This window comes from Chionomys nivalis, chromosome 2 (assembly GCF_950005125.1).
Source record: "Chionomys nivalis chromosome 2, mChiNiv1.1, whole genome shotgun sequence".
Classification (NCBI taxonomy): Eukaryota; Metazoa; Chordata; class Mammalia; order Rodentia; family Cricetidae; genus Chionomys; species Chionomys nivalis.
Window position 1 is genome coordinate 84,493,309 of NC_080087.1, and position 16,831 is coordinate 84,510,139.

The window sequence follows — 16,831 nt, forward strand, 5'->3', positions numbered from 1 at the left end:
CTTTGTGTAAGGTAGCAATTTAAAGACAAGCTGGGATAACGACCTGAGGTACCATCCAGAGTATGACCACCATTACCCGTGGGCCCTAGATGGGGTATTCTCAGTAACACCCCCTTCTCCAGCTTCTTGGCACAGGGACTCAGACTTCCACAGCAAGCAGCCTCTTGCCACAGTCCCCAGGGTCTTCTCTGATTTCATGTGCTGGTGCCTGTACCCTGATGTCCTCATCAAATCATGGAGATTCTCCCACAAACCCCTGCTCCTGAAGAGCCAACTTCTCCAGCTGCTGGGAACACCCCAGCCCTCTTCCTGGGAATCTCTGCTTGTCTTTCCTCCCTATTGTCTACCACTACCCCATCCCCACACCCTGAGGACTTCAGTTTCTCCTGTTATGCCCACATCTGTCTCCAGCCTCTCCTGAGGTAACCCACACTGGTGTCTACATGACTCTCCAACCTCTCCCCATTTGCTGTGCAGTCTTCTCCCTAGGAAGGGTGGAAGGCTCTTGGGAGCCGTAGAGCCCCAAACGAGTGGTGTCCTGGGCTCTTGCCCCTTACCTGTGACCTCTACCTTTAACCAACCAATCAACACTGTCGGCACCTCACTTCTAGTTCATCCCTGCTGAGGGACTCTTCCACCTAGGTCTTCTGGTTCGACCACTACGATGGACAACTTCCAAAACCCCAAACCAACCCATGCCCTGGCCAACATCACTGTCATCCATCAGCTCTGGCCCCTGCTACTAGACTGTGTCTCAAGCCCAGCTGATCTGGAGCCAAACAGTCTGGTGTGTCCCAGAAGCCAAGGTCATCACCCCTACCCTAGCCCTTAACATCCAACTCAACAAGTCCTTTTCTGCTTGTCCTAACGGGTCCTTTAGAACTCAGCTGATACACCCTCCCTCGAGCACCCCCTACCTACAGGCTGGGTAAGGTAGTTTCTGCGTCCCAATAAACCCTGCTTTCCAACCAGAACGCTAACCACAGCCCCGGTTTCTCCATTAGGGATCTGGTTAGTTCTGTCATCTCCACGATGGGACAGGCAGACCACAAGATAGAGGTGCATGAGAAAGTGATCCCAATGTGTGTCCAGTGTTCACCCCATCTACTTTCTGTCCGTGCAAAGTCAAGGACATTCTTTACTCTCAGTACACAAAGCTATGGGGTGATATTCAGGGCACTGAGGAAGGGTGGGAGAAGGGGAGGGGAAGGGGGTCCATGTGATGGAAAAATGTGCCTTCTATGAACAGATTGTCACACAGAGCTTAAAGGAATTGGCCTTTCCGATGTCTAAGGTGAAACAACACGCAGTTCAGAGCCCAGTGATAGTGGGATGGGGAATGTCCTACTCCCCCTGCGGTAGGAGGGTGAGGACACTGGGAAGACCAAGGAAGGACATGGCTACTGTGGTGGAGTTAGCATCTAGGACAGTAGTCAGGATGGTGGGCTCAAGCGTTATTTAGCGATAGCTGACCCCAAGTTCCACCTTAACAGACTTAGGCCAGGATTAAGGCTGCAGAACTGAGTCAAAGCATGGAGAAGCTCAGAATCAAGGAACTCTTCACAGTGGCCTTGTGGCTTGAATGATGATAGGGATCTGACTAGGGAAATCATCTCAGGGAGCAGCTCCAGATATATCAAGGGCAATGGCACAGGCTACTGTCAGCTGTACAATGAGGCAACACGGAGAGCTATAAGCTGAGGATGGTGACCTAGTTAGACAGGTTTCAGATCAACCCCTGCCCCCACCCCTGTGCTGTCACACAGTGGATGGATCAGAGGGGGAAGCACAGGCTGAGTGTTGGAGGCAGCCAGCCCAGGGAAGGCTCCGTGTGGAAGAGGGCTCATGCCAAGATATAAGGAGAAGAGGAATTTGCCTCTACCCCAAATTCCCTCTTGAACTCTAGAGCACCCGTTCCTTAGCTTATTCAATTATCAAGCTTCCAGGCTCCCATGGGGAAACCAGGAGGACTGGCCAGCTTGTGGAAACCAGACAGGCTCTGTGGGACCCAAGTGACATAGTTCTAGCATTGATTTCTGAGACAGAAATGAATGCACAAAAAACTTTCCAAACACTGTTTACTTCACTAAAATCTGGAGAGAGGCAGCGGAAAGGTATGCCAACACCCGGGCCACCAAGCTAGGAGTGTACATTAACAACAGCAACATACAGGGCCAGGGTGCTGAGGGCCAGTAGTCCCGTCACCACGGCCCGGGCCAGCAGGGCTGTCCAGCTGCCCAAAGAGAAGAGATGGACGAAGGTCCTGTGGGGAAAATCATAATGAGGAAAGGAAAGAGAACACACCCCCCCATTTGAACCCAGCCTCAAACCCCATCCAGCTCACTCCATGACGAAGGCCTTGTAGACACTAAGGAACATCAGGAGGAGGACGGCAGGCCGGAAGGTGTGGTACAGGTCATAGCGGGTTATCATCCAGACCTGAGCTGATGCAACAATGTAGTGGACCTGCAGGGAGGAGGGAAGGAAGTGAGAAGCTGGGGCCGAGTTTCGGGGAGAAGTACGGTTAGCAGCATGAAAATGGGATGGGGGGGGGACAAGACTGCATACCAGACTGATGTTGGAGTCGATGCTCATCTGGATGTATTTCCAGTCAAATTCAATGCCTCGGGCTCCCACCCAGAGAGGGATGCAGCTGAGGAAGGCAAAGGGAGGGAGTCTCCAGTACCCCGACCCCCCCAACACCCAGACTCTGATCCCCACCCTCCGGTATCCCTCTGGGACCCAGGTGCCCTTTCCCAGAAGTCTGGGTTCCAGGTTGCTCCACACACCGGGACATAATGAGCTCAGCGGTGGCCCAGCCCAGGGCAGCAACCATGATCTTGTATTCCCCCTTGCCTGCATTCCGGGACATGACAAGGTTTAGGCCTATCAGGTCGGCCACATCCACACTGGCCTTCATGAATTCCTGTGGGTCAGGTAGGGGCTTGAGTAAACACAGGGGCCAGGTGAATCCACTCCTCCACTCCCTGTCCCTTCCGTGATCAACTCACCCCAATGAAGTCATAGATGCCACCTTCCCAGGTGGGGAAGAAAGTGGCCAAGAACAGCATCTGAGAACAGAAAGTGAAAGGTCACCTGAAGGTGAAGGCGCTAAAACCACGCGGATGTTGTGGAAAGTAAGTGCAAGAGGAGGGCAGGACGTTGGGTTCTGGGGTCATTCCGGGTATAATTGGCACGATCACAAAGTGGGGGAGACAGAGAGCAGATGCCTGGTTTCCACGAAGTCTGTAAGTTCACAGGGGAATCTGAAGTCTAGAAAAGCCAGAGTGAATGCATGCGTAGCATAGCGTAAGCAGCACCATGCGACACCCTGTGGGTGAAATATCGCTTAGCCAACACTTGAGGTTTTCTCAATTTTACCAAAAGAGCTAAGAAAAAGTTACATCAAGGACTCCCCTGGGCTCCATCTCTTATAAGGTATTCGGGCACAGTCCCTTAGCGTTGTCTCGAGGGTAGTCCCATGGAGGGCGACAAACAGCAGAGCCGGGTCCCTGAGGTCTGGAATGCCTGGAGGCCAAACACGTGGAGTCCCGGAGTCCCTCACCTTGCATAGCTGCACAAACAGGTAGGTGACTCCGGCCTGGACGCATTTCCAGAAGGCGTTGTACTCAGACCTGAAGAAGCGGGCGGTGAGGGGTCGGCCCGGGACCCGCACCCTCTCCGCCCCGCGCCCGCCCTGCACTCACAGGCCGCTGCACTTATACGTGATGAAATACGGAAAGTAGGCGAGGGCGAAGCAGTTCCCGAAGTGGAATAAGGTCATGACGCCGGCCGCCCGGACCCGCCAGCGCGGGACTCGCCAGGCGGCGTCTCCTCCGGGCAGGGGTCTCGGCCTTGCCGGCACCCGGGCCTGGCGCCACCTAATTGTCGTGGCCCGCGCGCGGCCTTATGGGAATTGTAGTCGGCCTGGCACGGCGCGCGCCGTGACGTCAGAGCACCCACCTCCCGCCCCACTGCGGGGCTTCCAGAGCCCGACGCCACTGAGGACTGGTGTTCCACTGCAGAGATGCGTGTGCCCTCCCAAGTGGCACCCGACTCGGAACCAAGCGCCACCTCTTTCTCGCCCATCTGAGAACCTTGAACCCGGCCCCGAGTGCACGGCGATCGGCGCAGAGACAAGAAGGCAAAGTTGTGCGCACTCTGGTTTTTATTTCATTGTTGACCTGGTGGCGGCGCGAGAGCCGCGCGACCTCCTTCGAAGGGGACCGGAGGGCAGGAACGTTAAGGTGCGCGAGGAAGCAAGGAGGAGCCTTCCGGGTTACTTCTCTCGACTAAACATGTAGCGGAGGAGGTCGACCACCCGGTTACTGTAGCCATATTCGTTGTCGTACCTGGGGAGGTGAGAAAGAAGGCATCAGTGTGTGTGTGTGTGTGTGTGTGTGTGTGTGTGTGTGCCCGTGCCCTCCTGCCAAGCTCTCCCACTATCTTCGGTCATCTTTCCCCTTTACCAGGAAATGAGTTTAACGAAGTTGTCATTGAGGGCAATGCCAGCCTTAGCATCGAAGATAGACGAATGGGGATCGCCGATAAAGTCCGTGGAGACCACCTAGGTGACAATTTTAAAGATAAATGTAGCAGAGTAAGGACCTCCAGGATCCCATACATTGACTCTCACACCGCATTGTCTTTCATTCATCTGGCATAGTGGATCCAGGTCTTTTGTGTTGGTGACGGGATGTGACCAAGGCAGGTGGGACTTTTGTCTTAGGGACTGTCAGAAAGGACTTAGATTGGGATAGGGGTAGGGATGACTCAGATGGTAAAAGTGCTTGTCACATAAGCGTGAGCATCTGAGTTTGGATCCCCAAAGGCTGTCCAGGTGGTGGACACCTGTAATCCCAGCATTCCAGATCCAGACCTGAGATCCCTGGGGCCAGATGGCTAGCTAGACTAGCTGAAATTGACAAGCTACCATCACAGCTTGCCTCAGTAAATAAGTGGAGTGCAATGGAGGAAGACATGTCAGCCTCATGCCTCCACACATATCATACTACTTGTGTACCTGCACATGTTTCTCCATGCATCCACACGTATACACAAGGCATATGTTTATATACCTTGGACACAGACCACAAGGCCCGACACTGTTCCAGGAAACAATGGGTGGCATGAGCCCTGGGCCTGATGTGGGTCTGAAGTGGAAGGAGCTACTGACACAGACCCAGAGGGTTGTAACCCTTAAGGACACAGGAGGACTTTTGGCATTGGACTGATTTGATTGGGCCCGTTCAAATGCTATCTTGCCACTTGTATGAGAGTGGACCTGCAGGAGGCAGTGCAAGAGAATTTTGCCAAGGTAGAAGCACTTGGCAGTTTGCTTTTTTTTTTTTTTTTTTGATACTGGGTCTTTTTGTAGCCCTGGAACTTGCTATGTAGACCAGGCTGGTCTCAAACTCACACAGATCTGATGCCTCTACCTCCTGAGTGCTAGGGTTAAAGGCGTGTGCCCCTGAGCCTAGCGGATGACACTTAAGAAGCCTGTTGCTTTTCCTACCACAGTGACCAGAAGTCACTCACATAACCCATAGACCATACTGTTCAAGAAAACAGTAACTTAAGACCTAACTCCTTATGGAGCTTTTACTATCTACCCAGGGCCTGGCATACAAAAGGTGCTTAATACATGCTTAGCAAACAAAAGACACCAGTTCTTTTAAAGTTTTTTTGTTTAGGGGTCAGACACCTTTCCTGGGAGCAGACTTCTTAGTGTCATCTGCTAGGCTCAGGGGCACATGCCTTCTCACGTGTGCATAACCATGCCCATCTGGCCTGCGGTTCTTATCTTGACCCATGCAGAATAGCTCCTTGGTGAGTGGGGCTCCCCATTTTCCCAGTCCCTACCTGATCCTCTGTGTAAGCAAGGATGCCAGCCAAGGGCCCCTTGGCTGCCTCTTTCACAGCTTCCTTGATAGCCGAGTAGGAGACAGGCTGGGCCAGGCGGCAGGTCAGGTCCACAACAGATACATTTGGGGTTGGCACCCGGAATGCCATTCCTGTTAACTTCCTGGAGAATTTCACAGAAAGGGTGGGAATCAGAGCCCAGGGACTTCCGCTTGCATTTTCCCCTTGCTGTGGGGCCAGTGAGGGCTCCCTAGGATCTGTCCCCACCCTGGTTGCAGCAGTGTATCCTCATACCCTTTGAGCTCTGGGATGACTTTGCCTACGGCACTGGCAGCCCCGGTGGAGGATGGAATGATGTTCTGGTGGGCACCGCGTCCACCTCGCCAGTCTTTCTTTGATGGCCCGTCCACTGTCTTCTGAGTGGCCGTGTAGGAATGCACTGTGGTCTTGGAGAACAAGAGGATCAAGATGAAGCCTTCTGGCTCCAAACCTCATTCCTTTCTCATCTAGGACTTGGGAGGTGGCTTAGGTATGGAAGCTAACAGGGCCACCACCCCAGACCATGGGAAGGGTGTTTGGAGGCCAGGGCCCGTCCTTGTCAAGAGTATTTCAAAAGGCACCTCTGTCGGTGGGCTTCTTCCCCAAGCCACTCTCCATGCTAACTCCATGCCTTAAGCAAGGCCTAGGAAGAAGGTGTTGGCTTCCCTGCCGTCCTTCCTGCCCCAACTCACCATCAGCCCTTCCACGATCCCAAAGCGTTCATGAATAACCTTTGCGAGGGGGGCCAGGCAGTTGGTGGTACAGGATGCATTGCTGAAACAGCCATGGTGTGCGGATGAATGGCAGAACCTCCCTTCCACTCTTACCCTTACTTAACCGGGTCTGGTTTGTGAGATGCGAGTGTGGGGGAGGGAGGGCTCACTGGGGATGCCATGGAAAAGATGAAGGAGCCATTGGAAGTGCCACTGGGGAATGCTACCCAGGCATGTTGAACATTCCTCAGGGTGAGATTAACATGAGGACTCGAGACTTAGGGATGGATAAGTGGGGGTAAGTTGATGTAAAAGACCCCAGAGATCTAGTGGGACTGGGGTAGGGAAAGGGTGGGGGGAGGTGAGCACTTCCTGTGCTACAGCCTGGCATGTCTGCTGGTACCACCCACATGCTCAAGGATGGCTGTCATCCCAGGTACCTGACGATGTTCATAGAGCCAGGATTATACTCCTTCTCATTCACACCCATGACCAACATGGGCGCATCGGGGGAGGGCGCAGTGACTACTACACGCTGGGCTCCGGCTGAGATGTGTGCCTAGTGATGGAGTACAGGGGTTAGAGTCTTCAAGCACCACTGCCCCCTCTTCCCGGACAGGCATGGGCACTCTCTCCCACTTACCGAAGCCGCCTCTGTGGACAGGTATACGCCTGTAGACTCCACCACATAGGGACTCCCTACAGAGCTCCAAGGAATGTCTTTGGGATCTTTGCTGTGGAGTGGTGGGAAGGCTGTGTCAGCTTCCTTGTTTGGGTGTCAGGCAAACCAGAGGCCTTGGTGCCTTGACCTGCTAACCCCTAACTATATACCTACTCGTTCCAGGTTGGTGCCATCTTGTAGGCCCAAACCAACCACTCACCCCTTTTTTGGGGGGGGCTGTTTCAAGATAGGGTTTCTCTATGTAGTCCTGGCTGTCCTGGAACTAGCTCTGTAGACTAGGCTTGCCTCGAACTCAGGGATTGCTTCTGCCTCCCAAGCGCTGGGACTAAAGGCCCGCGCTACCACTGCCTGTCAGCTCTTCCTTGTCTGCTAAACCTGCAGTGTCTAGATCCAGACTTTGACGTCTTCTCGGGCGTGTACTCCCTCAGGAGCCATCCTGAGAATGCCAAAGGGGACCAGAACCTTTTGTCATCCCATGTTCAGAGCACGAACTCCCGAGATGGTGAAACTGACAGTACTCCTTTCTGGGCCCCACCTCTGACCGCTTCACCTTTTAGCCTATTGCCATCACCACCAAGCTCTTGGGAACTCCCCAAGGACAGACACCCACGTCAGACAACAGCTCGAGGGAAGACTACAGTTGAAGACCCTATGGCCAGCAGTGACCGATCATTGACAGTAGAAAGCCCCGCCCCCCAAAGGCAGTCTGTTCCTCCCCATCAGTCTACATTTTCACTTGGTTTGTGTTTGGTGGGTGGCGGTAGTGTCTGCTGCGTATCCCAGTCTGTTCAGCAACGTCAGTGCTCCTCCTGACTCAGCCTGCAAGTGCAGGGCTTACACGGGCTCCATCATGCCCAGTGTCTCCCTGATGTTCCCACTAGTGTTTTCATCTGAAACTGGTCAACAAACACCTATCCTTGTGTCCAGCAAACAAGCTCAGTGACTCTATCTGTGGACTTATCCCTCATGGAATTTATCATGTGACAGGGAGATTTGTTCTAATGATTGCTTCTGGCTCTACTTCTGGATCATTCCATACCACAAGGCTGGGTCTGCTTCTGCTATAGCAATTTAGTAAGTCAATAGATATTTAAACTGTTTTATTATTTATTTGTTTTGGAGATAGGGTTTATCTGTGTAGCCTTGGCTGTCCTGGAACACGCTCTGTAGACCAGGTTGGCCTTGAACTCATAGATATCCACCTGCCTCTGCTTCCCAAGTGCTGGGATTAAAGACATGTCCTGCTACTGCCTTGCCTATATATAAACATTTTAAAATAACTTATTTTAAGTCCTGTGTGTGTGTGTGTGTGTGTGTGTTAGAGAGAGAGAGAGAGAGAGAGAGAGAGAGAGAGAGAGAGGGTTGTTGGACCCCCTGGCACTGTAAATACAGGAGGCTGTGAGCCACTTACGGGAGTGCTGGGAATTGAAAATAGGGTCCCCTGAAAGGGCAATTCATGATCTTAACTGCTAAGTTGTCTCCCTAGTACCAATCGCTACATATTCGTTTAATTTTGGGGTACTGAGGAATGGTGCCAGGGCTTTATACATAGAGGGGAGTATTCTACTGAGCCACATCCCTAGTCTCGCTCTTTTTAGTCATTCTGCACACGTGCACTAAACTCCCATGAGCCTCCAGTCTCAGCTTTTTACTGTAGGAAGCACTGTTAGCCACCACAATGCCACCACTGTCACTGCGACCACTTCTCAAAAAAGCCACTGTGAGGACAGTGGCGATGGCAGGCTGGGAGCACAGGCTGCCCGGCCCTAGGTTCTGTCCCTAGTCAGCTACAGTGTGGGAATGGATGAATGCATGAACTTCCCTTCTCCCGGCCACATGGCTCTTTTCTCCCTCTGCTCCATCAGCCCACACCATTCACCCTCTGGCCCGGGTAGCTTTGAACTGATGCACCCATTTCCTGACTTTCAAGTTGTGAGTACTCCAGCAATTCCTGAAACAGCACTTGCATTTGCACAGCCCCTCATGCCTGCAGGACTGTCCTGAAGACTCATCCACTCAGCTGCATTGATGGGGGAAGGCAACCGTATTGTATATCTTATTAGCAAGTTGTTATGTGCTGTTTGGGCTCACTGAGAAGCTGACTCGAGACCCAAGCATGTTTATGTCAAGTGTTCTTCAAGACCTTGTCCAGGGATGGACTGGCCCCTCCCACCTGTGTGACAGCGAAAGGAAAGAACAGTGAAATGGCCTAGGGGTTAAGAACACAGTCCCCCGGGGTGGAGTCTCCTATTGTTCAACCTGCGGTACCCTGGGAAAGCCTGCAAGCTCAGCTGTGAGAGAAAGCTCAGCTTCCCCAGTCAGTCTCTGCTGGATGTCGGGAGCCCTTGACTGTATGATATCTCATCACGCTCTGCTGCTGTTCGTTCTTTTACTAAAAGAGTCGCCAGCGCTGCCTAGGAACTGACTCTTATTGGGGTATCCCCAGCTGATTTCCACCAGACATTTTGAGTACCTGATTTGACATCTTGCTATATATCTATCCATCCATTCCTTGCTCTTACCTATTTTACTTTGGCTTGCCATTTATAAACTTATTCAAACTGAAAACTGAAAGTGTGGTGTCACAGGTCATTCTGCAGCAGTGTGGGAGTGGGGTGCTGTGTGGCGAGGATGAGGGAGGGAGAGTGCCTCACTGATGACCAGACAGACGCAGAAGGATGTGGAGCAGCTGATAAGCTGCCATGCCGAAACTGCTCTTGCGGTCATGATTTCAAACACAGGGCAAGCAGCTTCTATTCTTCCTAACACCCCAGTACCTACCTTCCCTCAGCCCCCTCCAAGCTCACCGTTACACCTCATCTTCAGCGAGTTAAAAGGGAAACTGAGAGTTTCCTTCCTGAGGAGCCAGAAGACCTTGTCTGGGGCTACAGAGGGCTGCGTTTCTTAGGCTTTGCAAGTAACCTAAGATGTTATTGTTTTTCCCTGAGACAGAATTTTATTACATAGCTCCAGGCTGGTCTAGCACTTGTGGTAATCCTTCTGTCTCAGCCTACCAAGTGCCAGGGTTATTAGTGTTACTGCCTGGTATATAGATTCTGAATCTATCTGTAAATAGTGGGACTTCCATCAGTAGAAGCTGTGTGAGGTGGGCACTATGAAGTCAGCCTTGCTTGGGTGGAAGGGGTGCAGGCCGGAGGTGATGACCAGTGTGGCAGATGAAACACAGAGACACTGCAGGGCGCAATGCATGGTGCATGGAGTACACTGGTAGCTGCGGCCTTATTTTGGGGTGCTGAGGAGCATGGGGGATTAGGTAGAGGAGTTTTCAATTAGCAATAATCGCGCCTCGGATAAACCTCATTGGCTATGATACTGCCACTGCGCAAAGCTGGATTAGGAAGAGGAGTACCCTGGCTTGGTGGAGATTGAAAAGACTTCAGGGAATGCTGAGTCAGAACTGGCTCAATGGCCTTCGAGAGAGGTGGCTGATGGCTCAGGGGGAACAGGACACGAGGCACAGGGCACCCATATAGCCGAGCGAGCACACGAAGATGTGAGATACAAAACACTAAAGAACCATGGGCTGTTCTTAGCTGTTGTTCTTAACTGTTCTAGGAGCCAGAGACTTTCCTGAGACCCCTTCTCTAAACAGGACCCAGAGGCATGCACAGAGAGATGACAGCCTCCCAGCCTCATGGTGCCAGACGCTCCATCCTTACCACTGGTACACGTGGATCTCAAGGTCATCCACAACTAGTCGTCCATTCTTATGTTCCACACTTCCTTTGTATCTCCCATGCGTCGAGTCATATTTGAACATGTATACCTGCAGTCGACAGAGTAGGGTCCTCATCTTAGGTGGCGGAGCAAGCAACCCCAGACAGGTCTCTACCCACCTTGGGGAAGGTTCTGCAAGGCTTTCCATACAGATCTTGGAACCTCCTCAACACAAGCGCCACTCTTGCCGGTCCCTCTCCCCATCTGCTGCTTACCATGTATTCTGGGTCAATGAATGGATCGTTCACTGCCACCACCTTAACACCCTTCTCCATGCAGACTCGCAGAACCAGGCGACCAATACGTCCAAATCTGTCCAAGCAGGAAAATGCAAAAAAGGGAATGGGCGTGGGGACAGGGTGACAGGGATGCCATGGTGTCAGAGTCCCACCAATGTTCATGATGAATTTTAGACCATGGGGGGTATTAGGAGGATGAAAACTTGGGGCTGGTGAGATGACTCAAGGGGAAAGGTGCTTGCTGCCAAGCCTGACAACCTCATTTCTATCCCCAGAACCCACACTGTGGAAGAAGAAACCTGATTCCTGCAAGTTGTCCTCTGACCTATGCATGTGTACATGCATGCACACGCACACATGCACACGCACACATGCACACGCATATAAACACATAAATCATTTCTAATCCTTTTGTGGTATTAGCAGATGGGACTTAGAAAATTAAGTTTAAATGAAGATAGGAGGCGAGGCCCCTGGGGTGGCATTGGTGGCTCTATGAGAAGAGAGACCCGAAAACTGGCTCGGACTCTCTTGGCGGTGCCATTAGTGCCCTGCCTTAGGACTCTGCAGGAGCCCCCATCAGCAGGGGGGCTCTCACCAGTCACTTCACCTCGATGCTGGACCCCCCAGTCTCCAGGCTGTAAGAGATCTCTTTTAAATGGCCCAGTATCGGCTGTCAAATGACAGCCACCGAAAACTGAGACAGCATGAAGCTCACTCAAGGAGTCTAGGTCCCTGGTGCGGGTGTGGGAATCAACCACTTCTGTGTGGCCCACTGTGTGTCATCTCTAGCCCAGGTGAGATCGCTCGGCTTAACCTGCACTTCTGTTTCCTAGCCCCACCCAACCCGCTGATTCCTCTTCTTCCCTTCTTTTCCTTCTCCCACTCCCTCTGCTCTCCTCCCCTCTTCCCTTCCCCTCCTCCCCCCTCCTCTTCCTCTCTCTATCCCTTTTTCTATTTTCATTTTTATTTGTATTATTTGTGGTTGTGTATGCAGGGCTTTGTGTATGCTAGGCAAGCACTCAACCACCAGTTTATATACCTTTACCCTTAGCTCTGCACTGCCTTTATTCTTCTGTTTGTTTGAGACTGGGTCTCACTGCCTTGCCCTGCTTGGCTCAGAGCTCACAGAGTTCTGCCTGCCTTTGCCTCTGCGGGATCAAAGGCGTGTGCTACTACTCCCAGCCTCCAGTTCCTTTTTGCATTGTTTCTGTTCTGTATTTTTGAGACAGGATCTCAGTGTGTAGCCCAGATTAACCTGGAACTCACAATATTTAGCTCAGATTGGCCTGGAATTTAGGACTCCTACTTCGGCCTCCCTAGTTGCTAGTGTTGTGGGCACACCACCATGCCTTGCTAATGTTCCCTCTTCTTACTCCTATAACTGACTGGGAAGCTTCACCCCTCTTTGTGTTCAATGAGATCTGTATTCCTCACCATGGTGCTTTAGGTCTTTGAGGATCCTCTGCCCCCCCATTTGTTCTTACACTTATGCAGATTTCCTGACTGTCCTTGAATATACGAAGCAGCCCCTTCCATGCCCAAGCACTCGCTTGCCCCACTCCCTTGAAGATTTTCCCCAGTGGCGAGATGACCAGCTGCCTTTTGTCACTCTGCCTCACTCTTGTATCTATTCCTATAAACCTAGGGGGTCCAGCCAGTGCTGCCCTCCCTGGTCTTAATGAGATCTGCCACTGCAGCTTGAACTCCCTCGGGTCTGTTCTGAGTGCTATCTCCTCAAAGGGAGTTCTCTGACGGCTGGCTTGCCCTTGCTGGCCCAGTGAGAAGATGATGCCCCCAGATCACAGTGACCCGAGGTAGCCACAGCACCAGCCTCTGGGGCTGCCCAGCTCCAGCATCGACTCAGACCTGAGGTCGACTTACCCATTGATGCCCACTGTCAGCTCTTTAGATGGCTTTTTGGGTGGTGGTGGTGGAGGGGGAGGTGGAACCTCTTTGACTGGCTCTACCCGGGGTGGAGGCGGTGGTGGTGGCGGTGGCTCCTCGACCTTGGGTGGTGGCTCCTCAACTTTGGGCTCAGGTGGAGGTGGAGGAGGAGGACAAGGAGGAGGAGGAGGACAAGGAGGTGGAGGACAAGGAGGTCTGATCACTGTGGGGAGCAGAGAGAGTCCAGAAGAGAGATGGTGAGCTGGGTCACTCCATACAAGACATGGGGATGGATGAGATGGCTCAATGGGTAAAGGTGACTGCCCCTAAGGCTTGTGACCTGAGTGCGAATTCTGGAACCCTTGTCGTAGAAAAAGAGAACGGACTTCCACAAATTGTCCTCTGATCTCCACCTCTGCACACATACAAAGGTGTGAGAGTGCCTTCTTATGCAGAAGAAAGTATTGGTGTTGCGTGTGCATGCGCGCGCATGCGCGTGCGCACACACACACACACACACACAAGTAAATGTCAATTTCTCTCTCTCTTTTAAAGAGGAGAAAGACCTATCTTTACCACAAAGACCCAGTTTGGCTTAGAGCCCCTAGTGGCCAACTCCCTGGCCTAGTGTTTCTTTGCCAAATTCACCTAGCCCCAGAACAAGCAGAACTGAGTTTAAGATGTGTGCCAGGTAGCCGGGTATGGTGGTGCACACCTGTAATCCCAGCACTCCAGAGGCAGAGGCAGTGAATCTCTGTGAGTTCAAGGCCAGGCTGGTCTACAGACTGAGTTCCAGGACAGCCAGAACTACACAGAAATCCTGCTTCCAAAAACAAAAGCAAAACAAAAGGTTTGTGCCAGGGATTCATTCCTAAACTTCATTCTGAGAGTATGTGTTTTTAGCAGTTCCATGAGGCCTATTTTCTGGGATTCAGTTTCTTATTCTGCGGAATGAGGATGAAACATCGCACACATATTATAACATATATCCCTCCCTGTCCCTTCCTTTCCCTTTCTCCTTTTCGAGACAGGGTCTAATTCTGTAACCCAAACTAGACTCAAACTTTTGGTCCTTCCGCCTCAGCCTCCACAGTGCTGGGGCTACAGCTGTGTTCCACTCTATAGGCTCCCCCCACCTTTACAGTGGATTTATTTCAGATAAATCCAGGACCCCCTCTTATTAGACAATTGCTCTCCCACTTTGGTACACACCCCTCTTACATATTAATATTTCTGAGATCATTGCTTGATCTGATAACAGATCTAGTTCTGTGAGCCCCAACCTATTCTAAAGGCCTCTTTCTAGAAAACAATCAGACTTAGTTGGGCAATACTGAGCTCCAAGAATATTCTCTCTCCTCTCTCTCTTTTTCTTCTCTCCTCTTCACTCTCTCCTTTCTCCTCCCTCAGCCTTTCTTCCTAAAGATAGGGTCTTCTCTTTGTAACCCAAGCGGTTTTTAGACTATGTATCCAAGGACAACACTGAACTCCTGGTCCCAGGGGCCAGGATTGCGGACTTGCACCAACACACCTGGAGTGAATTCTATTCTTAGCTGCGCTCAGTTAGCATTGGAAATGTAGATGTTTCTCACTGCCCTACCCATCCTGAGAGAGCAATACTAGGAGCCAGATGGTGGGAGTTGCTACAGGCAAGGGAATAAGGCACAGGAGGGGTTGGGGCTAGGAGCTCGTGGCCAGCTTGTCTCTCTTCCCCAACCTCTCCCTGCTCCTCAGACCCAAGGCCTGGCAGTGGACTCTGGGTGTTTCCAACTGGACCAAGAATCTCTCTACGCTGCCTGGTAGCAGTGACCTTGTGCTCCCTGGTGACCTTGAGGATATCTGCATCCTGGAGTTTCTAGCTCTGTGCACACAGAGGGGGAGGTTTGGGCCAGTGAGATGGGTCAGAGGGAAAAGGTGCTTGCTGCCAAGCCTGGTGGCCTGCTTGGACCCCTGCCCCACGTGGTGGAGGGAGAGAAGCGCTCTCCCGCATTGTCCTCTGCCCCACTCTTATGCTGTGGCTCACACATGCCTCCCTCTCCCAGATAAAATGTAAAACCTAAAACAAGAGAGAGTAGAGAGATTTATTCCGTTAGAGTTCTGGGTGGGACTGTGTGCTCACCCAGAAGCCATTCAAAGCACAGCGCTGCCTACCCCCGCCACACCATCACACACGCCCACTCTCCAGAGGGGGAGTGAAGCTGGGGGCCACAGAACAAGCCAATCCCTGCTGTCCACCTGTCTGCTGCTGTGTCCTGAAGCCGGGGTCCCCTACACACCCGCCCACTTGTGGGAAGTGAGGACACAGGAGTGAACTGGGGGTTTGCCCTCCCAGAAGCCCTGGCTTCCTCTGGCCTGAGCACCTGAACAGCACACATGTGCACACACCCTCTGGCTGGGGTTGCCCAGCATTTGGCAGCGAGACTGCACAGAGTCCTGAGGTTCTGGGAGAATGTGCCATGCCTTGGCTGGGAGGCTGGGAAGTGGCTTGCTCTCTGTTGACCTCTGCTGGCCTCCATAGAATGGGGACAGTGAACACCCGGACCCCACCTGGTGTCTGTGAGGTGTGAACACGTGCTTCCAGGAGTCAGGAAAGACCTGGAGGGCATCAAGCACCCTTGCTTTCTGCAGCCCACTGATGACCAAGCCCATCAGTCCCTTCATGGCCAGTCACCAGGGACATCAGTGAAATGGGGAAAACACACCCACCTAGCCCCTTTCACAAATGCTCTTGGTCACCCATTCCTCTCCTCCCGGCCTCCCTGCCCCATCTTGGCCTCTACTTCTCCCCTTTGCACTGTTAGAACCCAGAGCTCAGGCAGTTCTGGGGACAGGGTTCCCAGCCTCCATCTGCATCCCAAGCAGAAGCTCTGGAGTGAGGAAGGAATGAGAGGGAGTGGGGAAGGAAAAGGAAGGACTCCTGGAGGAGAGAGGCCTGGAAGCTGCCTGAAGGGCCCACCCCTGGCCTGCTCCTCCAGGGCACCTAGCAGTCAGCATTCTGGTGGAAGAAGGGTCTCAGGACTCTGAGCACCCTGTGTGAGGGTGTACTGACTCCCACACCACACTTTCCTCCTCTTCCCAGGGTCACCCCTAAAGGCTCTCCTCACCCGGGCATGACTGCCTCAGTAGCTGGACAACAGTGACATTGGTGAGGACGACGTCACGTTTCGACATGGCCTAAGGTCTCATGGTCTGGCTTCCTTGGGCCCCTCTGAGATGGTACTGAGGTGTGAGGCTCCCCAGGGGTTGGTTAGTGTTTCCAGAGCCTCTGATGATGTCACACTGTTCAGTGACATCACAGAGGGAGTAGTGTGCAGGCTGGGGACCTTGGGCCACCAGAGGCCTTTTGGGAATCTCACGCTGAGTATTTCTAGGCCTCCCTCTGGCATCCAGAGTGGAATCTTCTGGGTTCACTCAGGTGCTTGTGGCTGCTGTCCCCCTTCCTCCCTCCCCTGGTCCACCTGCTCCATGGTGTCCTGAATCTCTGAGGTGTTTCCCTAGCTCTCCAGGAGTCAGGAAGGACCTAGAAAGCCCCTCCCAAGTCTCCCCTTCCTGCTGGGTTCCTCTCAGATGCTCTCTGTAACTGAGGTCCTTCTCCTCATGACAGAAGAGCAGGTAAAGGGGTGCCCGTCAGAGCCTGAGGTGGGGAGGAAGACACATGGGTGTCTCCTGGA

At 52.6% G+C, this 16,831-nt stretch overlaps 2 protein-coding genes and 1 pseudogene across 2 annotated transcripts; all 3 read right to left on the reverse strand.

Annotated features, from left to right (window-relative positions):
- Positions 1–2,067: 2,067 nt before the first annotated feature.
- Positions 2,068–3,909, reverse strand: Tmem147 (transmembrane protein 147). Its single transcript, XM_057757344.1, has 7 exons — positions 3,708–3,909; positions 3,566–3,635; positions 3,012–3,071; positions 2,790–2,926; positions 2,569–2,653; positions 2,345–2,466; positions 2,068–2,263 (listed from the first exon to the last, which is right to left on the reverse strand). Exons 1-7 carry the CDS (start codon positions 3,782–3,784, stop codon positions 2,140–2,142), a joined length of 675 nt encoding a protein of 224 aa, XP_057613327.1. The 5' UTR covers positions 3,785–3,909; the 3' UTR covers positions 2,068–2,139.
- Positions 3,910–4,279: 370 nt separating this feature from the next.
- On the reverse strand, positions 4,280–16,331 carry Gapdhs (glyceraldehyde-3-phosphate dehydrogenase, spermatogenic). The gene is made up of 11 exons (XM_057752170.1): positions 16,265–16,331; positions 13,158–13,383; positions 11,250–11,346; positions 10,977–11,083; positions 7,258–7,348; positions 7,055–7,173; positions 6,594–6,675; positions 6,157–6,308; positions 5,863–6,025; positions 4,470–4,567; positions 4,280–4,352 (listed from the first exon to the last, which is right to left on the reverse strand). The coding sequence occupies exons 1-11, from the start codon at positions 16,329–16,331 to the stop codon at positions 4,280–4,282; spliced, it is 1,275 nt and encodes a 424-aa protein (XP_057608153.1).
- LOC130870632 (U4 spliceosomal RNA) lies at positions 10,561–10,647 on the reverse strand (annotated as a pseudogene).
- Positions 16,332–16,831: the final 500 nt, after the last annotated feature.